Source organism: Periplaneta americana, chromosome 11 (genome assembly GCF_040183065.1).
Source record: "Periplaneta americana isolate PAMFEO1 chromosome 11, P.americana_PAMFEO1_priV1, whole genome shotgun sequence".
NCBI lineage: Eukaryota > Metazoa > Arthropoda > Insecta > Blattodea > Blattidae > Periplaneta > Periplaneta americana.
Genome location: NC_091127.1, coordinates 80,126,871 through 80,154,069, shown reverse-complemented (window position 1 = coordinate 80,154,069; position 27,199 = coordinate 80,126,871). Strand labels below are relative to the sequence as shown.

The 27,199-nt window shown below is 37.6% G+C and overlaps 1 protein-coding gene across 1 annotated transcript in view; it reads right to left on the bottom strand.

The window, feature by feature from the left end:
* Positions 1 to 27,199, bottom strand: part of LOC138709125 (ABC transporter G family member 20-like) — a 299,649-nt gene that overhangs the window by 99,200 nt on the left and 173,250 nt on the right. The window contains exon 2 of the mRNA XM_069839662.1: positions 19,101 to 19,240. Within this exon, the coding sequence (XP_069695763.1) occupies positions 19,101 to 19,213 (113 nt within the window). The 5' untranslated portion in view covers positions 19,214 to 19,240. The remainder of the gene's footprint in view (positions 1 to 19,100; positions 19,241 to 27,199) is intronic.

Genomic DNA, 27,199 nt, shown 5'->3' with positions numbered 1-27,199 from the left:
TGCCGAGGAATGTGGAATGGGAATTTAAGGGGTAGTCTGCAGTACCTCGGTTGAGGTATTAACACCCAGGCCTGCTCTAGATTCTAGATATTGCAGGTAATGAGGGACTTGTTATTTCATCGGCCCATTTTATTTTTGAGTACATAATAATAATAATAATAATAATAATAATAATAATAATAATAATAACAATAACAATAACAATAATAATAATAATAATAATAATAATAATAATAATAATATAAGCCGTAGATCCCCAGTGAAGCAAGTCCTCTTGCTTGGGCAGAGGTAGCTCGAGTCTTGACCATCAGAAGAGCCGACCTAATGGTCTAGATTTACATTTACATTCCTAGTTTTATAGTCCACAATTACAGTAGCATTGGTTGTTGCTGCCGCTCAAAGTTGGTTGACTGCGTCCTTCCGTGTTCTTTGGCGTCCTGTTCTGGTTCACAGTCCTCCTGGCTGCAACTTGAACTCGTCCCCCCATCTGGTCCTCGGTCGTCCACGGTTTCTCCAGCCAATTCTTGGATCCCACAGTGTCGCCGTGTGTGCCCACCTGGTAGGTTGCATTCTTACCACGTGTCCTCCCAAACGCCATTTCATCCTATTAGCTAGTATGACCACGTCCTCTATACCGCTTCTTCGCCGTACTTCTTCGTTTCTGACTCTGTCCTTCAGGCTTATTCTGAGTATTTTCCTTTCCATTCTTCTTTGACATCTTCCTAATTTTAATGTCTGTTTTTTGGTGAGTGACCAGGATTGCGCCCCATACAGAGGTAGGCCTACAGGTGCAATGTAGTTGTTGAACGTCTGCCTCTTGTTCTGCAATTTCTGGCTCTTGTCCATTAGGATGAAGGACAGATTCCAAAACTTTTTCCATGCTGATGCAATTCGTCTATGGACTTCTTTATCCCTGCTGTTCTGAAATAATATGATCTGACCAAGGTAGATAGATGTATTGCGTGACAAATTCGATGTTCGCATTGTTGACGATCATCTGCCCTTCAACGCCGTTAGTCAACACTTTAGTTTTGCTGGTGTTCATTGTTAGGCCTACTGCCATACGTTCTTTGCACAAATCGTTCAGCATCTCTTCCAACTGTTTTCTGGATCTGGAAAACAGAACCACGTCATCAGCGAAGCGTAGATTGGTCAGTTTTCTTCCGTCAATAGATATGCCGTGCTTGCGACCCCAAGGTAACTTGCGAAAGGCCTCATCCAATACACAATTAAAGATCTTCGGTGACAAGGGACCTCCTTGTCTCACCCCTCGCTTATGTTGAATGGTGTTCCTTCTGTATCCAGTTTCACTTTTGTTGCGTTTCTTTGGTACAGCACACCAAGTAGTCTAATATACAAATATTTGGCTGGACCACCCTGATTCTTGAGTGCCTTTAAAACACCAATATGTTCAATAGAATCGAAAGCTTTTACATAAACCATAAAGGCTATATACATATGAATACTTGGATTTATTATTTATATTTTAAAAGGGTGTCATAGTTGGATCCAATCAATTAGAAGGAGTATGATCATTGTCTCGACTTTTACATTCAGTAATATTATTGAGGGTCTCTACCAACGAGTTAGATCTCTCTTCTAACTCCTTGGACTCTATGTAGGACTCAGCACAACTGCCATCTACCAATCTTCCAACAAACTGCAAGGAACATATACTGCGGCGAACTGCGACTCTGACGTCACACATACAATGGAGATACCATGTATTATGTTTCGACGAAGACAGATGACTATACCGTTTCCTTCAACAGGATGTACGAGACGGTATATACATATACAGAATTATTGATTGCGTAAAATTCTTGGTCAACATGAAATCACTCTACGAGCGCATAATGAAGAAGAATCGTTAAACAGAGGCGCTCAGATGGTAAAAACTTAGACAGACTTGACAGCAACAGAATTCACAATTCCAAGAAACGGAGATGATAATGAAAGGAGAATTGTGGAGAACATTAGTGGAGTGACGAGGAAAAGACGGGAGAACCCCGACAAATATCCTCACAATCTTGGCGTTGTTCATCACAAATAGAAATACGCCGTCGCCGAGATTTGAACCGGAGTCCGGGGTAGTCGTAAGTTAGCGCTGTACCAACTGAGCTACCAAGGTGGCTGACATCGCCGGCAAATCGTATATTAATCATCCATCATTCTTTACTCTTGTAGAGTTACTCATGATTACGTAAAATTAAAATACTAAAATATTTTCACTACATTTTAAAGAGAAAAAATTAAACGCTCTGCCTAAAGAGTTATGCCTTAAATTAGCGTTATGGAATGAACGTTGATTCAAGTCCTCATGAGGAAAAACACTTCCACATAAAGTTTTGGCCATTATATGGGACAGGTTCCCATCCAGCATTATGATAAAATATGGGGAACTACAGTGAGTAACGAAATTCGGTTTCGAAAAGCAGTTATAACGGCTAGGGGATAATCGTGCTAATCACATGTTACTCCCGTACTGTTGGATGATCGTTCACATCTGTTGAGGCATGTTAGCACGATGCCAATAGTTGTCTAGTAGATATTGACTCTTCAAGGGCTGTTGCGCAAAGGATTTGGAGTATGCCTAGTAGTTGTACGCCTAATAGGTTTTTATTTAAAGACGCTTTCAGCTACAGATGTCAAAATTCAACATAGGTGAGAATTGACAGACGAATTTTGCCTGGTGTTTTCTGTCAGACACAGGGCTCTTCTACGTGATCTAAAACAGACCATTCCAACATAGTGTTTGAGGGCTAGAGCGCCCGGATTCTGCCCTGTGCCTACCCAGGCCGGACCCCCTCTCTTCTCTGTCGCTGAGGTTGTGGTGGTGTGCGAATGCATGCGATCATCAACTCTTCTCGTCTGTTGATGATATTCTGCAGGCATTGCTGGATTATGCGTTCCATCATTCATTCATCTATATGGTGTACTATCGTTTGTGCTTAGCTGTTTTGAATAAGAATGAAGAGAAGTGCATCGACAGTTCGTTCAGAATTTAACCTCTCTTGGGAGGGCTTGTATCTTGTCTAATCTGACGACAACAATGTTCAATGTTTAATATGCCATATCAATGTACAGGCAAAAACGTACAACATTAAGCGTCACTTTGAAGTTAAACATTCTGATACCCACGCTCATATTATCGGCGAAGAGAGGAAGGCATTAATAATAATGAAACTAAAGGTCGAAATGCAGTCTTCTTACGACGAGGTAATAGTAATATACGTTACAAGAGCGGTATGTTGATGTTTTCATGGTCGAGGAAAAGATTGAAAAAGCGAAACGTAGTTGAGCTTTTTTAATTTCCGAGAACATGAAAACAAACATACCGCTCGTGTATCGTACATTATTTTGTGCGAAGATCGTTTATTACATACCTGAAAGACGAATTTCTAATTACTTGCAATGAAATCTCCATGTTGGTTTCTGTTTAATGACGCCAACTTCGGAACACCAAAATATCTTTTTTCAACATTGTTGCTGTAAAATGTTTTCTGTGTTTACTATACTCCAGCAGGCCGTGATATACGTCTGTCTTTTTTTCCCCCCAGTCTATAAATGCGAACTTAAAACAAACGGTAAGGTTATGTAATGATTTATTTTTCATTTTAATATTTTAACAATATTATTTATATAACATATTGCAGTAATAACATCGGCATCTGGAACCTCGTTGATTTTTTTACGGCTTCCTTAATGTTACTTGTATCAGGAATGCAATAAGTTTCGTGGATTAGTAGACTTTACTTAATTTTTGAAAATATTTAAAAACAATAATTAACATTGCAATTTAGGTGAAATTGCAGTGGTAAGTTTCCAATTTATAATTATTACTATGTTAAACGTCTCTAAAAATAATATGTTAAAAGCCTAAAGCAGTAAAATGAATGTCGCGCTTAAGCGGTAAGAAGAGGGAAATTGTTATGTGTGTTAGGTTGGGAATACTGAATGTGGTATTTCACACTTACCGCGTATTGGTTCTGTGCGGAAAACAAGCAAATACGCACGATCTCGCACAAATATGATTTCAGCTAATTAAGTACTCTAAGGGCAATATAATTAAATTAATTGTTAGGCTATAGTAAGTTTATTTTGAACAGTTGTAAACAATGTAAGGGAATTATTATAAAAACGTTTGTTGAACTGTTAAAGGAATTTCTATCCGTTTAACTATGTTTGTATTTTTTGTATTCTGACAATGTCATTAAAAATTAATTGCTCCCTTTCTTTCGCAGCACATTGAACCAACTTCCGAAGAGCTGTCCATGCAAGCTATATTGGCTCCCTAAATATCGCCAAAAGTATCCGACCTTTTTACGGATGGAATGTTTGTAAAGGAGTGCATGATTTCAACTTCAGAGATATTGTGTCCTTTCCTGGTGACGTTATTTGATTCAATTAGTCTCTCTCCACAAACAATCTCTTGCCGCGTGCAGGAACTTGGTGAACATTTTTATGAGTCCCTTTTCTGTAAATGTTGAGCAGGCTCCAGTCAAATTCCAAAGAGAACTGATAAGGCTTCAATGACACACAATTTTGAAAGATAGGTATTACAATATTCCAGGCGGCCTCGTTGCGTTTTATAAGAACTTGGGAACAAAAAGAATTCCCGCGTATCCACGCATTGATATGCAGGTTAATTGTTATGTTTGGCTCTACATACCTTTGCAAATACACATTCTCAGTCATGAACCTGAATAAGAGTAAAACTAGGTCATGTTTGTCCGATGTTGCGTTGGAAGCAGTGTTACGCAATCATTCTGATCAAACAATTTTTCCTGATATAGCTAAGTTGGTGAAATCAAAGAAATGTCATTTGTCTTCGAAACTACAGAAAAAAGGACAGTTTTATTTTGTTGTATTATTTTGTAGTGGCCAATTGTTGTACTTCTTCAATTCTTTCTATGTGTCATAAAATGTGCTATCCATATTAGAGACCTGCAAAACCGCACACACAACCGGTTTAGATTCGACCGGTCGGAGCTCAACCGGCTACGATGAACATCGGGCCGAATAACTCGGTTGTCGAGCGATTACGCCTGATGTATTACAGAGTAGACAGAACATGAAAATAACGTTTTTCGAGTACACAACCGGAGTAACAAGGAAATTTACGTTGTCTTATTGAAAAAAAAAGTGTTTGCAAGTATTCTTACAGTTCATTCGACACTATAACACATATATTTTCTTTATTATTCTGAACTTGCAGTAACTTTATAAGTATCGTTTATATTTTAAACTTTTAGGGCCATATTCATATACATTCTTAGTACGGGCTTCCGGTGGATGATCAGCGAACTAACATTTTTCGTATTCATAAACCAGTGTTAGCGATATGATATGATATATAATAATAATAATAATAATAATAATAATAATAATAATAATAATAATAATAATAAAGCGCACAAATTGTGCATAAATGAAAGTCACTTGGATTGAACAAAGTTAATGACTGATAGCTGCCGATTCCCACAGACTAGGATATGGTATCTATCACATGTCTTGTTGCATAGGACACACCCACAGTTGTCGTCCGGTTCGTGGAAACACTGAATTCTGCATATCTTGTGGTAGTATCCATGAACCGCCAGCGATGTCACGAAGTGGCGGAGCTTCTGGTTCGTGTCTGTCCAGGTCCGGTTTATCATGGCCTCCGTTGTGTAGAAATCCTCCCAGATGCCTTCCCTCTTCCTTATCCTCTCGTCTAGAGCTTTCTTCCAGTTGGAAGTGGAGGGAAGATCGAGTTTTGTTCTGAGTTCTTCTATCAAGAAGGTCTCGTGGGCGAGCACGTACACCAGCCTGGATAGAGTGTGTTTTGATACTCCTAGTGCAGCCTTCAAGAAGCGAGCCTTGACGTTCTCTAGGGTATGGAGGTCTTTCGTGCGCAGTTTGTCCCACGTTAGATCTAGTCCGTATGTAAGTATGGGGACTATCTTGGTGTGGAAGATGATCATCGCTGTTTTGAGAGATAGCTTGGTTAGTTCTCTGATGTCATGAATGGCTTTTGTGGCTGCTGTAGCTCTTTGCTTGGTGTGTACCCTGAATGAATTTGTTGTGGTCTGTAGGGTCAGACCGAGGTATTTGGCCTGGTTTACTGTTTGTAGAGGTTCTTGTTTCAGGAAGATTTTGTCTTGTTGAGATATCTTCCCCCCTTTCCTGAATATCATGTGTTCGGTTTTCTGCATGTTTATCTCCAGCTCATTTTGGTCAGCCCACTTTTCCAGCGCGTAGGTTGCTTTTTGGAGTTCACTCCTGTCATGAGATCCCAGGACCATGTCGTCGGCATAGATATAGATCTTGACATCTGTAGATTCTTCTCTTATTGATTTTACGACGTCGTGGGTGGCGATGTTAAATAATAGAGGACTGAGGGGGTCTCCCTGCAGAACTCCATTTGTTTGAGTGATGTTTGTTGACAAGGTTATACTGTCTGAGATCTGTACACTGTTACTACTCAGAATGTTGTGGATCAGGCATGTGAGGTCTTTATTTTCCATGGCTATGGACTCTAGTTTTGAGGAGATGATGCTCCTGTTCAGTTTATCGAATGCTTTTGAGAAATCGATGAATACTGCATGGAATTTTCCTCGAGGGTGTCGTAGAGCGGTATCTATGTCGTCCAGTAGGTTTCTGATGGCTTGGATTGTGTTTCTTCCCTTTCTGAACCCAAACTGCTCTTCTGGGATTGATTGTTCTATCTCTTCCGTAATCCTTTGTGTGATCAGCCTTGTCAGTATCTTCAGATGGTTATTTTCTAGGGCGATCCCTCGATAAGAGTTAGGGTCGCATGGATCTCCTTTGCCTTTGTACATTACTTTAATTGTTGACGTTTTCCATGTTGTTGGAATGTTTCCCGTTCGCAGGCATGCATTCAGCAGGTTTGTTAGTGTTGGAAGTAGTATCTCGGCTGATGACTTGATGTGCTCGTTAAAGATGCCGTCGGGTCCGCAAGCTTTCCTGTCTTTGAGTTTTGATAGGGTAGCGCCTATCTCTTCAGAGGTGAAAGGGTTTTGGGGACTGTTTGGCTCTACGGTCTTTATTGGGTATGCTTGTAAGGATCTTTTCTGGTTAAGAAGATCTGTGAAATGCTCTTCCCATATATCCATGTCTATTTTACTAACTGTTTGTGTTTTTCGGGGCTTTAGTGCTCTGTACGGGTTTTCTCTTGTTTCCTCCACCATCCTGATTGCTTCCGATTCGATGTAGTTATTTCGGGTGTTTCTGAGGAGAGTTTTGTATTGCTTTCTGAGTGCACTGTATGTAGTTAGGTCTTCACGAGAGTTACTGATCCTTGCCTTGTGCAGTGCCTGGATGACTCGCTTCCTTTCCAGGTAGCATGTTCGGTCGAACCACTTTTGAGATCTTCGTTTCTTTATTGGGGAAGTTGCACCTTTGATAATGTCCTCCATGATCTCGGCGGCAGCATCTATGTCGTTTTGTTCTATCTTCTCTTGTAGGTCCGTTATTTTTGTTTGCTGTTGTGAGAGAGAGTGGTCGTCGAACTTCCTCGATCTGGGCTTAGTTATGCTACGTTCTTTTGTGAGGAAAGCTTGTTGTTTTATACTGAAATTTGCTGTTACAGGAATGTGTTTCTTCAGGTGCGCCTCTTTTATTGAGTAACCTACTTTGTGGCTTATCAAATTGATTTCTGAACCCTTGTGGAAAATTAGATCAATTGTACTGCTTCCATTGTGAGCTAGGTAAGTCTTGTCGTTTTTATTGTTTATTAACGTAAAGCCTTCTTCTGCCATCAACTGCAGTAGTTCTCTGCTCCTGTTGTCGTTTACGTCCATTCTGCAATTCATGTCTCCGGCTATGATGGTGTTGCATCCAGACGTTATCTTTGTGAGGGCTGTCATAATTGTGGCTATTATGTCTTCTATCGGTGTGAGTGGTTTCATGTATATTCCTATTACGGCGAGCCTTTCGGTTTCGATAATTAAGTAGTCTTCGTCTCGTTCGGTTGTTAAGATTTTCCCAATTTTGGGTTTATAGTAGCATGCTAATCCTTGTGAGGGTCTTCCTCTTGGAGCTTGTGTGGCGAGTATTTGTTCTGAGTAGAATCCCGGTATATCTATGGTGCTAGTCGCGAAGGTCTCGTTTAGGATCAGGATGTCGTACTTGTCTAGCCATTCGCTCGTGGTTAGTTGGAGGGAGCTTCTTAGCCCCTCGACGTTCCATAACAATAGGTTAATTTTCGAGTCTTGCTCCCTGACTTTGTGGGCGAAAAAACCGATATCGTCTGACGATGGCTCCCTCTGGCCATGATGCCGGGTTTGTGATGTTATGTAGGTCTCTGAGAGGTATTCCTACCTTGAAGGCTTTTAGTGAGCCTCTCGTTTGGATTTCTTCGCACTCCAGTATTTCTGTTACGTTTAATTTCTTCAGATGTCTCACTAACTTCTCCTGGGTCGAGTTTTGGTGCAGGTGGCCTATATATAGCCATGCTCTGTGACATGCCGCTTCGAGCTCATTGTCGGGTGCTGCTGTTGTTGCTTCCGAGGTGTGCTTGGTGCCTACGATTGTTGGAGTCTGGATGAGTGGTGATTTGGGGCTACGTCTTCGATTTACGACTTCTGTCCATGTTGACTCGTCGCAGTTTTGTAGCGCTGGAGTTGGTTTCCGTTCTATGCTGGGGCGGGTGAGGTCTTCCCCTCCCCCTATGTTCGGCCTGTGTGATTCTCTTTGTATACTGGTTTCGTCTTCATTTGTATCCATCTCCGTAGGATTCTGTGCCTGTTGTGTCGCGTTTTTTATTTCTTCTTTTATCAGTTTTTTGACGCTGAGTGATAGCTTTTCCATCATTGCTTGGATCTGGTGGTTTACTTTCTCTGTGATTCTTTCTTCCATTGTCTCCACTCGGTTTTCGATACTGTTCTGTTTTCCTCCGCCAGGTGCCGTTAGTTGCTGGCATCTGCTTGATGTTTCATGATTTGGGCCGTTAGATGGCGCCACTTGTCCCTCTAGGAGACTGTCGTCTTCCTCTTGTGTGATCTCCAATCTACCTTCCTTAACCTCGTTTTCATGTTTGGTCTTTTCTTTGCTGTTAATTTCTAAGACACTTTTCATTTTCGTAAAACAGTTTCTGATAATGCTTACAGCTTTCTGCATGTCTTCTCTTGAGTCCTTCTTCAGGAAGCCACCTGCTTCCGAAATATTTTCTATGATTTTGAGAGCGCTTTCAACACGTTCTTCTACCTCGTCCGCCATCTTGAGACTCTTGATATGATATATGATATGATATGATATGATATGATATGATATGATATGATATGATATGATATGATATGATATGAATCCTGTACAAATAATCAGTCGATAGCCGGGGCTAGTTTAGCACGCTCGTAGCGCGGGCTAGCGAAATGTCTATGAATAGCACCTTTAGAGTTTTACTAATGAAAGTTGCTTATAGATATGTTAAACAATGTTATAGTTTTTCACAGAACAAGACGTGCACAAGTCATGTATATTTTTCTTACAAATAAACGCTACTTGCTGGCGTTTTTCTATACCAGTGTTAAACAGTATACGTCATAACTTCATCATTTGATTACGTCGTAACTCTTTCTCGTTACATATTGACTGAATCTTGTTCGATTTGTATAACCCAATGATCGATATTACATAAGTCCATGTAAGATCGCGAATTATTTAGAACACAAATCTCACACAGAAAGAAATGGTAAGGAGGAAGAAAATACGATCTCCAAATAACACCAGGTACATTTCATCATACAATACTCTTTAACATTTTCTCAGTAGGCTATACAAACAGAGTAATAATATTGAAGGATATTTATTTTGTTTAATTACAAAAATATGTTTGATTCAAATAGGAATACAAATAATTTGACACTTTAATACATTTATTTTTGTATTTCGAACTTGCAGTAATTTGACTAGTAACAAATAAACGAGCAATGGACACAGTGACATCGAAGGAAGTAGACGTAAGGTATGTGAAATATGATAATGTAAACATATTCAAAAATATAATTACAATTCATCATAAAACAAAATAGGAAATAAGTACATAAGTCCATTATGACGTTTGTACTTTAAACTAAAAAAAAAAAGTATAAACTTGGACTCTCACTCTGAGAGAGGAACATAGGTTCAGGGTGTTTGAGAATAAGGTGCTAAGGAAAATATTTGGGGCTAAGCGGGATGAAGTTACAGGAGAATGGAGAAAGTTACATAACACAGAACTGCACGCATTGTATTCTTCACCTGACATAATTAGGAACATTAAATCCAGACGTTTGAGATGGGCAGGGCATGTAGCACGTATGGGCGAATCCAGAAATGCATATAGAGTGTTAGTTGGGAGACCGGAGGGAAAAAGACCTTTAGGGAGGCCGAGACGTAGATGGGAGGATAATATTAAAATGGATTTGAGGGAGGTGGGATATGATGATAGAGACTGGATTAATCTTGCACAGGATAGGGACCGCTGGCGGGCTTATGTGAGGGCGGCAATGAACCTTCGGGTTCCTTAAAAGCCATTTGTAAGTAAGTAAGTAAGTAATAGGCCCACCTCTAAAACAATGGTTGCATGCTTTTTAATTATTCTAATCAGTTGCAATATTATTTATTAAGAAATCAATTTAAAAAGACAAACAGTAATGTTATTTTCAACAATACGATTACTTTGGCTCCCAATGGTTATTGTTCTGTACAAAATAAGTAGGTATAATTTACACATTTCTAAACTACGAATAACAAAAGAATAGCAAGGTTTAGAAACAAATCATTCTGTATAGAAAAGATCTACTTCAGAGAAAACAAGTGTCATTCAAAGAACTATTTTATTACACACGTGCTAATATCAACTATTTGATGTTCACAATTATTATTAGGGCCTATTATCATAGACTACATGATCAGAGTTGACTTCTTGTGTTTATGTATTAATAAATCACTTTTACTAGTCTAAAGTTACGCTCGGTGGAAACACTTATTCATGGAATGGCCAATATTCGTTTCACAAGTGTTGCTAGACAGGCTAGAGTTGTTTGGTGATCTTTCCATCAATTTAGAAAATGAAATGAGCATAATGTATAATGTGAGATATAATAAGTAAATAAATCCAAAATAGAATTACAGTTAATCACAAAACATAGAATTAAATAATTATTAACTCTAAATGCATTCTCCAAAACAGTAGCTATTCATATACAGGTTAGAAGTGAAATAACCCTGCAGATTGTACTGGGCGATAAGGTTCACTTAAATGAATGGAAAACCTATATTACGTTTAATTCTCTAGTCATAGTAAACATACTAAAAGCATTGGTTGTAGTAGGTTTCAGAAGATATAAAGTTATTTTTGTTTTAGTTTTACTATTGATCGAGTTTACTGTTTTTAAGTGTGTCATTATTGTAATATTATAATTCAGTTTTCTAGTGTAAGCAAAAATTACAACCTTGGTAATTTGTGGATACCGAAAGTTTTTTTTCTGCAATTTGCGCTTTACAACGTCTGTAGTTTCACGCTGCATGCTGTTTGTTCCTCTTGATGATCCGCAGCTATATCTGGATGGTTCACTGTGATCTTCATTTTATACGCCAGAGCCGTCCACCCACAGAGAGATCGGATCAACTCGAATACACGTTAAACCGAATACTCAGGCAGTACGCAAGCAGATGTACTTCGCATACTGCCTATAAAGCTAGGCGTTCAGTAGCGCTCTGCAAGTTTGTTCGGCTTTCAACCGGTTTTGCAGGACTCTAATCCATATATGTACCTCAATGGCTCACTCTACCCCTTGAACTCCTGCAACTCTCTCAGCGATCGTATTCCGTCTCTTTCCCACTCACTCGCTGTCTCTCTCCGGGGCTTGGCACGGCTCCTACGAACCCAGGGCAGCCACCATAATGCTACTTGTAATGGTCTGATGTAAAATATACGATACGGGATTCACACGTTCACTCACCTCCCAGAGGAAGTGATGCTTAGAATTATATCGCCCTTTAAAATCTATCGCTTTTGGAAGGGACTGAACCCACGAATCTCAGAGCAGCATTGTAATGTAAGGCCAATAAGGAAAGACAACTTAAGGAGAGAAGAAATAGACTGATTTTACATAACAAGACCTATAGTTGACTGAACATATTAATTATAGCAATGGTAGTATGTTTCACATAAGATCGCCTATAACTGACTGAAGACATTAATTCTAAGAGTGATATGTTTCATATAAGATGGCCTACAACTGGTTGAAAATATTAATTCTAACAATGATATATTTCACATAAGATGGCCTAGAACTGGTTGAAAATATTAATTATAACAACGAAGTTATGTTTCATGTAAGATGGCCTACAACTGGTTGAAAATATTAATTATAACAACGATGGTGTGTTTCACATAAGTTGGCCTACAACTGGTTGAAAATATTTATTATAACAACGATGGTGTGTTTCACATAAGTTGGCCTACAACTGGTTGAAAATATTTATTCTAACAACGATGGTATATGTCACATAAGATGGCCTACAACTGGTTGAAAATATTAATTATAACAACGATGGTATGTTTCACATAGGATGGCCTACAACTGGTTGAAAATATTAATTATAACAACGATGGTATGTTTCACATAAGTTGGCCTACAACTGGTTGAAAATATTAATTATAACAACGATGGTATGTTTCACATAAGATGGCCTACAACTGACTGAAGACATTAATTATAACAACGATGGTATGTTTCACATAAGATGGCCTACAACTGGTTGAAAATAAATGGAATTTGTGGTAGACAAAGACGGTTGGTGATAAGTTTTCGCAGGGTACTCCCTTTTCCCTTACCATCACTCCACCATTATTCCATTAATCATCATCAACGTAGTTCACCTACAATGATGTACAGAGGGCAACGCCTACGGTGGCAAAAAGAACTACAGGTCCGGTGAGTCGCGTCGCTTGGGAAAATGATATAAAGTCAATTACCAGCCATTGGATGAAAAAATCTGTTGTCGATCATTATATCTTCGATTTACAAGCAAAACACATTAAGTAAAAATTATTACTTCTGAGAAAAAGGCATATATAATATACATAACGTATGTGTATGAACTTAGAATTGGAAAATTAAATGCACTTAAAGAGAAACGAGTTACGAAAAATAATACTTTTAGTACATCTTGATTACACAACTTTTAACGCTGTATCACTTCGGAATTTAACACGAGAAAGTCATATAATACATATTCCGAAATACTTTTAGGATTCAGTTTTGTCAAGAGCTTTAAAAACAATACGTTTTACTTACTGTGTTTTGCTTGTTAGCTAACAATATCCTATATTGCAAGACTTCAAAACTGTTGCGCATTGCGTCACGTTATTCTCATGAGTCCTAGGTCCATTCAAAATTATTATTTTAAAACTTGTAACTGGTTATTACGGATGAGAGGACACATGGGACCTGGGGGCTTGCCAGTTTCATAATTGATTTAAGACGCAGGCGAGCTACATGTGTAATCGTTGAATCTATTAAAGTGCGTACACACTTAGCGAACGAACAACGAACGACAAACGAATGCATTCGCTGACTGAAATCGGAACGTGTGTACGTCGCAGCAAAGGCAAACCGATCGTTTGGTTTGCCTTCGGAAGTGATCCGTCGCTTGTCGGTACATCAAAGGAAGTTGGTATTCGTTGTGAACGGGATTTGCCACTAGTTTGTAGTTCGTAGCAGAACGCAGCGCTTAGTTCAATTTCACGAACAGGCTGTCGAAACTGGAGTCGACGGAAGACGCTGTTATAAATCATTAATGCATAGGCCTATAGGGAGCAGGAAACTTTATGGAATCCCAAGTATCCTACTCACCACAATAAAGTAAGAAAACATGATGTCTGGGAAGCTATTGGAAAGATGTAGGCGAGTCAAACACGTGCAAAATTTGAAACTTCTTTTTGTTTATTTATTTTCAGTGGATATATATTTGTTGTTTATTGTAGGGAACAGAAGTAAAAAAGAAAATTGAGTCCCTACTGACATTATTCCGGAGGGCAAGACAGAAATCCATAAAAAGATCTGAAATGGGGAGTGATGAAGTGTACGAGTTAACTTTGTTCGCATATAAACAAATTCACGCCCAGAAAAAACAAAGTTCCAACCTTGTGCGCACAAAATAAATTATTGGCACTGAAAAGTACCTTTTCGTAAGCATGATACGCATTAGATAAACAGAGACAAATCTCTCTTTTTAGTATTTTAAGATAATTATTGTCAGTGAGGTATCTGTATATTGAAACTTTCCCCTGTCTTGCAGTCGTACCTTAATAAAATCTTCCAGTTCCTCAATTATATCAGTGCATACTTCTGGAACAATCCTGGTAATCAGCTGTTTCGACACTCTGAATAAATATATTAAACTTGTATACGAATCTCCTGTAGCGAGATATCGAGGTGTTAATGCTAGCCTTTCCTCAATAGGTGTTGCTTCTCGCAAGCCTGTGTCTTTCTTGGAAATTTTTGGCCCTATTTTGCTAATATTTCGAAGTCTGTTTCTGAAATGCGACAGAAGTTGTGAAACTGTCCCGATTCCATTCGACGAAAATCATGAAGCAAGTCAGTGCCTCTATATTGATTGCGACTTTCGTAGAGTGGCGTCTGTCACCATTGCCTTTTGTTTTTTAACTTTCTTTTTGTTCATCTGCCTATAATAACAACGGCTGCACTTGCTATGATTATATTTTCGTCTGCCATTATTACGGGTAATCAGCGAACGTGAAAGTTTTCTGACCATTTGCTGATGATTTGTACGTTGCTCCAAACCGCGAACGAACAACTAAGTTTCGCTTCATCATTCGTTCGTTGTTTGTTCGCTAAGTGTGTACGCACCTTTAAACGAATATTATGACAAACTGCATACGAATAGAAAGATTAAATGCAGTTAACATTAACACCACTGCAACGGGAATTGAATCGATTTTTGCAAAAAAAGGATACATGTTACAAATTTAATGTTTTGAGTAGTGCTGTTGATCGATAAAATATTTAATCGATTAAATATTTGAATTTAATCGATTAATCGAGTTTTGATCGAGTTGAAAAATGTTTTAATATACTGCAATACACAATGATTATTGTTAAATTTAACTTGTGTTCGGTGATAAGCATAAGTATTAAATATTGTATATCTGTATATATTGTTTCGTTATGTTACAAAACAACTATTTTAATTACTTACTAACATATTGTGACAGTCATATTGAGACTCGATCACGCGTCCCGCAAGAGGGCAGGTCGCGCGGGAGTCGGTACGGGCTCCACGGAGCACTGTGGAGCGGCGCGCGGCGCGGCGTGGAGAGGAGAGGAGGCGACACGCTGTTCCGCGGACGTGACGAAGGGAGAGGGGGAAGTAAAGCAACTAGTGACTGAGGGGGAGAAATCCAGAGAATTCGAGAGTGCATCTTCTGGACATCCGTCGAAATTTCTAGCATCGTACTTTCTTATAACTATGGTTTGGTTATAAAATACGACACGCGAGTGAACTTGAGCAGTTTGTTATAGTCGGTGGACAGCAAGCCAGCCAGTCTTGTGTAGCAGTGAAGCCAGCTTCGAGACCGGAGTTCGACTTGAGTGTGTCCGCAGCTGTGTGAGCGCCCGAAGTCCCGAGTTTGAGTGCAGTGGACCGCAGTTGGGGGACCTGAGTTCGAAGTTCAGTGGACTGTCTCTGAAGGTCTTGGGTTCGAGATACTGTGAACTTGAGTGACCGAGCTAGAAGAACTAGCCAAGGCAAACGAACTGTGAACTGAGAACTGACAGTTCTGTTTTGTAAATAGTGCTTTGTGAACATTAGTTAAGATTAACAGTTCATTGTTGTTCTCAATAATTCAAGTAAATTGTCATTGTCGTCTGTGGAGTGCAATAACGAATACTGTGTTACTGTGTGGAGTGGAAATCCCATTGTTGACGGTAGTATTTAAACTAAATTATAAAAAATAATTATTGTTGAAATAATAAAATTATATTATTGAGTTAAAAAGTCACAATATTTATTATGAGGTTTATAATTTATTGTGTCAATTTCTCCGAGAATTTTTGAGACAAACATAAATAACAAAAAGTATGAAGACTCACCTAGATAATACTGCTTCTTCCATGATTTTAAACATGTGAGTGCATTCACATGCTCCGAATTAAGTGCCGCTCTACGTTTAGTAACAATGTTTCCTGCATCACTAAACACGAAAAAACTTTCTTTCTGTCAAGCACTTCTCCACAATCGTTCAATTTAAATCCAACGTTTCACTGAGTTTACCTCTCAAATTCTCATATGACATAATGCAGTTTACACTTTTCACAAACCACAGAAAACTGATTTTTTTTCCTTTATCAAACTAAACACATAACTTTCATATACAAACTCAGTACAGAAACTGCAACTGCAAAAGTACAGCGGTCGAAACAGAAGACTGGTCCCTATTGTAATCGAATTACCAGATTTTAGAAAGAGAAGAAGATAGTTACACTCTCACTTGCACACAGTGTAGACATGAGTATTTTATGAAGGATGAGGGGACGAATACCAAAAAAGTATGTATTTCATATGCTAGGAAGATGAGCTGACAAGAAGGTGGAAGTTTTCTTAGAAAACCATAAAACTTAATATGAATTTCTCATTGTGTTTCAACTTTCAATCTAGGTAGACTAGATCACTGTCCTCATATCTCCATATCTTTCTGAAGTGTTTGTGCAAAGATTTTCCCTACGCTATCTGGTTTACAGTTAGAAAATAACTTAATTTTTGTGCTTTTAAGTAAGCAATTTCTGAGAGAGAAATATTGTCAGAATTTTTAGTATGAGTTTGTATTAACAAAATAATAATTAATATCATCTACAACCGTTTAATTTTAATAGATTAGATTATTCGATTAAATATTGTTGATCGATTAATCTTACAACAGAAAGTGATCGATTAATCGATTAAATCCCACAAAACTAGTTTTGAAATATTCAAGAAAAACATAGTAGCAGGTAGGAAACTTAAAATTGGAACTTGATATTCTTGTTACATGAAGTTAGCTACAAATGTGACTGAGATTTGTTATAATTTACTCATATTATTATTCCATTGGCCCAACATACAAAAATAATATATTGTGACATATGTCCTTTTTGCAGATAATTATGCTGTAAAATAAAGAATGAAAATAATATTTTATTATAATGATTATATCTTAGAACAATATTGATTGTTTTTATCATAGTTAATCGATATATTGAGGCTACTTTCAGTATTTTATAATATATTTTATAAAATTCATGAGTTTATTGTCATTACATTTGACCAAATCCAAAGTAAATAGAAAACTTCCTGCACTGGAATGAACGGGAGAGGTGCATGCTGCATGTAGTCGAAGGCAAGAACATCAGTGTCATCATCTTCATTTTCTCCACTCTCTTGCATGACTGTGTAATTTTTTTTTGCTCGGCGTTTATAAATAATGAACCCTGCTGATGCTGCTCGTTTGGCATTTTCATTAAGATGTGATGATCTCAGTTCGGCACCCAACATTTCACACTCACTACATACAGTACATCTATTTGCGGCCTTCCAAATGAGAGATTAAAATTTGTTTTGAAATACCGGTGAAGTAAGACAGAAATAAATATTTCATTATCCACAAAAAGGAGCATGTACAGAACAACTTACCTTTTTGCAGATAAAATATTGAATGTACAATAATACTGAAATGAGGCATGGAACAAAATGTCACTTTACAGCAGCAGTGGCAAAAATGTGATCGTGCGCCGAGCCACTCTGTAACCTTCAACGTGCATAGCACCTATGGAAGGAGGCGAAGGGGAAGTGAAGCAACCTGACTTATTAACGGATTTTCATTTTCCTTACGTCAAGCACTTAAATATAACTTTATACAGTATAAGGTTACAAACTAATGTTTAGTACGTGTAAGAAAGAACGAAATGAATAAGAAAACATAGGACTCATTATCACAACCTAAAATTAATTGTCTTCAGAATGTCTCTGCGACAGAGTTTCAAAATCTTGGAATTATGTCACTTACTGCCAATCGTAGTTGATCACGAAGGCATTTGTCTGTCAGTCGTGATCTAAATTTGGTTTTTACTATTTTCATTGTTGAAAAAAAAAATCACAAACGTAAGTTGTAGCGAACATGGTTTCAACAGAGCAAGCAAAAGAACGAAGCTTCGAATATTTATTTTTTGGCAGAGATTTGAAAAGTTCAACATTTGTCAAGTGCTTACATCGAGCTTTCACTTAACATCACATTGTAAATCTGTGAGTTGAAACTGAAGAGCTAACCGCATTATTCGTACATCTGCTTAAAAAAGGATCGACGTACAGAGATAATAATAATAATAATAATAATAATAATAATAATAATAATAATAATAAACCTTTTAATGTTTCATGAGTATAATGCCGTTTTATGTTATAGGCTACAACCGTTTTTCTCGTAATACTTGTGAACAAATCATATATTTAATATTCTCATCATATTGGCCGCAAAAAAAAAAAAAAAAAAAAAAAAAATGCGTCCTCCCATCCTACTTGAAACTTTCGTTTTTGTAGAGGTACATAGTTTCGAGACGATACGCACTCGCAGGTCAGAGATAATACAAATGAAACGGAGTTTGAATCCAGTGAGTGAGAGTGTAAGGGTTGCAGGAGGTAGGAAGCAAGAGAAATGCATAGCTATCATTGCGAGCCACAATGTGCTCGCGAGTCACATTTTCGCCACGGCTGCCATCCATTAAGTTACAATTTCCATGAAAAAAGTCGATTTTGACAAAAATGTAACATGTCCTTTTTGCAAAAGTCGATTCAATTATAATATAGGCTTGAGCTGTTGGTAATCCATATTTATATATGATTTTCATATATTATGTTACAGTAATGGCTGCAGAGATGGAATCTACAGTAGATTTTATGAGCGTTAAAGATGATGCTGCTGTCCTTCCGGAATCTAAATCGACGTGGACGGAAAGGTACAGTACGTAGGGCATTCATGCGAGATTTATTTTTCCTCGCTCAGATTTGAATTCTGAGTAGTTTTTTCTATTTAAGTATGTAATAGGAGTACTCACATGCTTCCCTTTGGCACTGTCATGTCAAGATTGTTAAGTATTTGATTGGCGTTCTGTTTGCGGCCATAACGTTTATAAGCTCGTCGCACTTCTATTGCAACTTCTTCCGTCATGGTGGGAATAGGTTAAAGATAGCCGTCCTGAAACATAAAACAATTCTGTTATCCTTACTCCAAAATGTTACTATAATCATTAACAGTTATGTCATAGCCTAAATCTAAGAAAGATATCTTTGGTTGAAATATAAACTATAAGTTATATATTTTTCCCCCTTGTCGAAAACACCTTCACTACTTTAGCTCATAGCAATTTGACTGGCAGACCAATTATAAGCCACTTGCTGCTAAATTTTACGACACAGTTATACGGTATATGTAACTTGTGTGGAAAGTGAAACTTTTTCTTTCTTTTTTGCACGAGTGGAAAGATTCTCTGTACGAGCCTTGGTCTCATGCTGAAATTATGTGAATGCATGAAGTCCATGCAGCACGCAAGTTGCATTCATAATTTCATTTATTACCATAACAAAAATACACATTTCCTGAAAGAAGACATATTTTGCTGTCATAAAAACATACTATACGGCGATGTTAAAAGAGTACAGAATCTTTAGCAGAGCACATGTTTACGAAAAGATGCATACCTGTAAATCACGTAGATTATACAATTTAATTATACAAAAACAACACAAGAATTGTATATAAAGCAGCAACATAGAATTGTTTAATTCAACAACTAACATAACTAATACAAAATGAAAAGAAAATGATTACGTTATCTAACAATTTTATGCTTTTAAATTTTCGAATTTTAAATTGAAATTTTATTTGTAATTGATTCAATGATAATAATGATATACAGTAAAAATGAACTCAAAAGTATAAGTAATTATAAAAATGTATATAGCCTATAATATGTGGTATATCTTAACTTAATTTTGTAAAAAGGTAACATAAAAGTATAACACCTATAACTTTTCGTTTAGACACGTAATCATTAATCCGTAGAAATATAAGAACGGCTTAAAGATACACACAAATTTATGAAATCAAATTTCACGTTTTAACTTTATACAAGGTGATTCAAAACCTCTGCGACAAACTCTGAGGGGTGATAGATCTAACAATAAGAAACCCTTTTTGTTAAACAACCTATGTCTTTTGACGCGTCGTTTCTAAGTTACCGTTGAAAATGTTTTTGCGCAGGCGTACGTCAATGTATGCGAATGTGTGCACCCCTATTTGTTTGTTTGTTGATGTTTGTAAGAGACGAGAAGGGTTGTTGTTCTTGTTTGTTTACGTTTAATGTTCAATACCTTTTCCTTTCAGTTCAGTGTAATCCAGGGGCGGCTTTTGGGGTAGTGCCAGTGTGCCATGGCACCGCCAATGAAATAAACAAAAAATAATATCCTAAAAAGTAGTTGTAATAGTTTATTTCTACACTTTTATTCGTATTTCATCTGAACGAGCGCGCGCACAGATCGGGACGCACTCTTGCAGCGTTTTTCCGAACTTTGGAGCCACTTCTGTGTGGCACTGCTTACGTCCATATAACACTGTACAAAAGGCTACTGATTCTAGTTTATATACGTTTCTTATGGCAGACTTTGAGCCGAATTCATTTTGACTCAGTAGTTAATATTCCGCCCGCTAGAGCACAGTAATGCAGAAATTTCGCTAGATTGCAGGGTTGTTGGATACGTTAGGAAGGGAACCATCAACCGCAGACTTGCACGAAAACACAAGTTAAAGTTCCGCGCCAAATGTTAATGTAATGTTACCAATTCAAAACTAATGCACATAACTTGGATTTCAATGTGTAAAGTATTATCCGTTTAACTATATTGAATGCAGAGATAGTCATGGTTCTTTTTAGAAAGATAAATATTTTTTTCATATTATGTAACACTGTTTGTTAATGTTGTGTAATATTTGTTTTATTTTGCGGCAACTAAATATCGCTACACTGTTGCTATTGTATTGATGCTTTTGCTAACGATACACGAGATCTATGCAGGACATGAACATGTGTTATTCAGGCCGCTGCCTTGAATTCATCGGCCTGTTAAATAAAATGCAAACTTGTTCGTTTATTATTTATATCACTGTTTATCTCGTGTGATTTTGCCAGTAATTTTATTAGTTATAAAATTTATTTGTATTTGACTAACAATACTGTGAAAGTTTTGCATTATCTGTATCTGTAAGTTTCATTATTAGTTTCGGAAATGTTATTGTAACTGTTACTAGATGAATTATTAACTATACACCTGGTAAAAATAGCTGATTTAATTAATGTGTTTTATTTAACATAATGTAAACGTGAGCTGCGATTATCAGTTTCACTAGGGTAATTTGCGTAAAACTCTTTTTCATTTTTGGCACCACCACCAGAATGCCTCACCGGCCGCCACTGGTGTAATAATCAATTGAGAATGGATGTCTACGCGGTCTTCCAGCAATGCGCCGTGGACGAAGAGACCAATCATCTCGAAGGCGCTGATAAGTCGAGCAAACATTGTGTGGTGAGGGTGATTTCTGTTTTGAAACTGTTGTTGGCACATGTGGAGAGCTCTTCTTCCGTTTCCGCGAGTCTCCCCATAACACATTACCATGTCGGCTAACTCGGGAAAAGTGTAGACATCCATTCTCAATTGATGATTAGACTGAACTGAAAGGAAAAGATATTGAACATTAAACGTAAACAACCACCCTTCTCGTCTCTTACAAACATCTCAACAAACAAAACAAGGGTACACACATTTGCATACATTGACATACGCCCGCGCAAAAATATTTTTAACGGTAACTTCGAAACGACGCGTCAAAAAACATAGGTTGTTTAACAAAAAGGGTTCCTCCTCAGAGTTTGTCGCAGAGGTTTTGAATCACCCTGTTTGATAATGTACGTACAATGTTAAACTCTTAAACATTGCAGTTCTTGTTACAAACTTCAAATTTTGACCTTGCACATATCAACAGATACAGTATACCGTATTCATAAACATTCGTCCTGATTAATGAATTATCAAATGTACCTCATATGTTAAAACATTAATAGCGAATAAGGCTCAACTCACACGGACCACAACTTTGCGATTGTTTTGTAGTTTTTGTGTGGTTGTGCTGTCGGCGGAACCTACCACACGCGGACTTATTTTTTGGGGTCGCTTGAAGTACAGACAACCACACCGCAAGCTTGCTATTTGCCAAGAAAGCGTTTGTCGTTTCCAAGGATATGGTGTCGGCGGCGAGTCGTCGGCGTGTCGAATATTTTAAGTAAGCTTGCAGAAGGTCAAGTATCATTCTGTTTATATGCTGAAAAGTGTTATAATAGAGCAGGCCAATGTGCTATAAAGTTACTTTACAACACACGTGTGATTAAGTATCTTAATTTTGCCCACGTTCCATGCGCAGAACTACAGTAGAGCATCGATTATCCGAATACCAATCAACCGAAACATCGGTTAACCGAAAGCGTTCCAATCGGCAAATTTGAATTTGAGCGTATGTCATGTAGAAGTTTTGCTAGCGCTGTTTGCAAGATTTAGCGGCAAAAAAAAAACGAGTCTCGGCTCTGGGAAAAAAAAATTGACTTCTTTTCCTAAACTGTAGGCCTACTTTAATGGCCGTTTTGAACTTGTCAAATTAGACTAGTCAGTTTTCTGTGTTATTTGTAAGACGTGTGGATCAAAATATATACTGCATGTACAGTTTTGTATTTAATATCAGTGTTTCTTTGTTTCATACTGCTCCTATGACACCGGTACAATTTGTTTTCGTAAATGATCGGTTATCCGAAAAATCAGTTATCCGAATACCTTCCGTCCCCAATTGTTTCGGATAATCGATGCTCTACTGTATTCAGAAAACTACTACTTTCTGTTATGGTAGTAAATGAATCATTTTTAAAGTGCACGGACTCATATTCACATTGTGGCATTGTCTCTTTTATCTTTCCCTCTTCCATTAATTAATTTTTTCCATTTCCCAATAAATTAATTCTCTTACTCAACCGTTTGATAATTCTTAACCTGAAGCATATTTTGCTCCACAACTTGCATACCAATACTTAAGTTCATTAACTTTCGCACTAATTGAGTACATTGCTTACATAATTTCCTTGTTTCACCATAGTTTATAAACAGCCTATTAGTCCTGATCTGGACTAACTGGTTTTAGAATGCGCTGCCACGGTAGAAGTACGATGTCTAGAAATGCTACGTGGGATGAGTTATTTTGAAGAAAGAGAAACTGTAGTGAACATGTGTGCAAAAAATTATGTAGGCCTACACAATTAGCAGACTCTAATACGAACTGTTGAGTCTCACGAGAATACAAGGTCAGTGCTTGTCAGGGCTGTTCAAACTAATGCTCACTGCGGTACAGTATGATTATTTAGTCCTGACCAAAGAGTTTGTAATATATAACTAGAGACACCAATGGCGCTAGTGTAGCGTACAAATTTGAACCGATGTTCGGCCGCCATTAAAGGGAGTTGATGCTTCGCCGGGAGTGCGAGCAGTTCATCTCATTTGAGGAGTACGAATAAATATAAGTACACCTGAAGAGAAATAATAAGAAAATGGTGAAATATTGCGCCGCAAATAATAATTGTTCTAACAAAGCTTACTATTGTAGGATGCCCAGGAAAACATACATATCTTAATATTTGGAAAAATGTTCTAAATGCAGTTCCTTCTTTCAGTGTGTTTACAGAATGTCGGAACATTTCTTGGATAAAATTTTTTTTCCAGAAACATATTAATCTGGTTTATACGGTTGATTTCAACAATGTATGTAACTGTTAGGTGCCATCATATTACAGTAGATTATAATAGCAAAGTGCATAATAAAATCCTCAGACAGTATCTCTATAAAACTGTTTTATTTCAGAATAAATTAAGGTAAATCATGTAATTTCCGTTTGGTACTACTAGCTTATTCGTGAAAATATAGCTGATGGCCACAAATTTATTACCACCACCACAAGTTGCCTTGCCATCACTACTACTAGGCCTGCTAATACCAAATACTAGGCCTATTAATATCAAATATTAGACCTACCAGGGCTACTACTACTACTACGGCTACGACTACTACTACTACTACTACTAGGCCTACTATTACAATCTCCACCACCACCACCAGGCCTACTAATACCACCAATTCTAAGCATACTATTACCACTACTATTAGGCCTATTATTATCACCAATACTAGGCCAACTATTACTACTAGGCTTACTCTTACCACTACTACTAGACATTTTAATACCACAAATACTAGGCATACTAATTCCACCAATACTAGGCCTACTAATATCACCAATAATAGGCCTACTAATACCACAAATACTAGGCCTACTCCTACCACTACTAATAGGCTACTAATATCACCAATAGTAGGCCTACTCTTACCACTACTAATGGGCCTACTAATATCACTAATACTAGGCCTCCTAATACCATCAATACTAGACCTATTCTTACCACTACTAATAGGCCTACTAATATCACTAATACTGGGCCTCCCAATACCATCAATACTAGACCTACTCTTACCACTACTAATAGGCCTACTAATGTCACTAATACTAGGCCTCCTAATACCATCAATACTAAGCCTGCTTTTACCACTACTAATAGGCCTACTAATGTCACTAATACAAGGCCTCCTAATACCATTAATACTAGACCTACTCTTACCACTACTAATAGGCCTACTAATGTCACTAATACTAGGCCTCCTAATACCATCAATACTAGACCTACTCTTACCACTAATAATAGGCCTACTAATATCACTAATACTAGGCCTCCTAATACCATCAATACTAGACCTACTCTTACCACTACTAATAGGTCTACTAATGTCACTAATACTAGGCCTCCTAATACCATCAATACTAAGCCTACTTTTACCACTACTAATAGGCCTACTAATATCACTAATACTAGGCCTACTAATACCATCAATACTAGACCTACTCTTACCACTACTAATAGGCCTACTAATGTCACTAAAACTAGGCCTCCTAATACCATCAATACTAGACCTACTCTTACCACTACTAATAGGCCTACTAATATCACTAATACTAGGCCTCCTAATACCATAAATACTAGACCTACTCTTACCACTACTAATAGGCCTACTAATATCACTAATACTAGGCCTCCTAATACCATCAATACTAAGCCTGCTTTTACCACTACTAATAGGTCTACTAATATCACTAATACAAGGCCTCCTAATACCATAAATACTAGACCTACTCTTACCACTACTAATAGGCCTACTAATATCACTAATACTAGGCCTCCTAATACTATCAATTCTAGGCCTACTCTTACCACTACTAATAGGCCTACTAATATTACCAATACTTGGCCTACTGTTACCACTACTACTAGGCCTACTAATATCACTAATACTAGGCCTCCTAATACCATCCATACTAGGCTTACTCTTACCACTACTAATAGGTCTACTAATATCACCAATATTAGGCCTACTCTTACCACTACTACTAGGCCTATTAATATCACCAATACTAGGCCTACTAATACCACCAATACTAGGCCTACTTTACCACTACTAATAGGCCTACTAATGTCACTAATACTAGGCCTCCTAATACCATCAATACTAAGCCTGCTTTTACCACTACTAATAGGCCTACTAATATCACTAATACAAGGCCTCCTAATACCATTAATACTAGACCTACTCTTACCACTACTAATACGCCTACTAATGTCACTAATACTAGGCCTCCTAATACCATCAATACTAGACCTACTCTTACCACTACTAATAGGCCTACTAATATCACTAATACTAGGCCTCCTAATACCATCAATACTAGACCTACTCTTACCACTACTAATAGGCCTACTAATGTCACTAATACTAGGCCTCCTAATACCATCAATACTAAGCCTACTTTTACCACTACTAATAGGCCTACAAATATCACTAATACTAGGCCTACTAATACCATCAATACCAGACCTACTCTTACCACTACTAATAGGCCTACTAATGTCACCAATACTATGCCTCCTAATACCATCAATACTAGACCTACTTTTACCACTACTAATAGGCCTACTAATATCACTAATACTAGGCCTCCTAATACCATAAATACTAGACCTACTCTTACCACTACTAATAGGCCTACTAATATCACTAATACTAGGCCTCCTAATACCATCAATACTAAGCCTGCTTTTACCACTACTAATAGGCCTACTAATATCACTAATACAAGGCCTCCTAATACCATAAATACTAGACCTACTCTTACCACTACTAATAGGCCTACTAATATCACTAATACTAGGCCTCCTAATACTATAAATTCTAGGCCTACTCTTACCACTACTAATAGGCCTACTAATATTACCAATACTAGGCCTACTGTTACCACTACTACTAGGCCTACTAATATCACTAATACTAGGCCTCCTAATACCATCCATACTAGGCTTACTCTTACCACTACTAATAGGTCTACTAATATCACCAATATTAGGCCTACTCTTACCACTACTACTAGGCCTATTAATATCACCAATACTAGGCCTACTAATACCACCAACACTAGGCCTACTTTACCACTACTAATAGGCCTACTAATGTCATTAATACTAGGCCTCCTAATACCATCAATACTAAGCCTGCTTTTACCACTACTAATAGGCCTACTAATATCACTAATACAAGGCCTCCTAATACCATTAATACTAGAGCTACTCTTACCACTACTAATAGGCCTACTAATGTCACTAATACTAGGCCTCCTAATACCATCAATACTAGACCTACTCTTACCACTACTAATAGGCCTACTAATATCACTAATACTAGGCCTCCTAATACCATCAATACTAGACCTACTCTTACCACTACTAATAGGCCTACTAATGTCACTAATACTAGGCCTCCTAATACCATCAATACTAAGCCTACTTTTACCACTACTAATAGGCCTACAAATATCACTAATACTAGGCCTACTAATACCATCAATACCAGACCTACTCTTACCACTACTAATAGGCCTACTAATGTCACTAATACTAGGCCTCC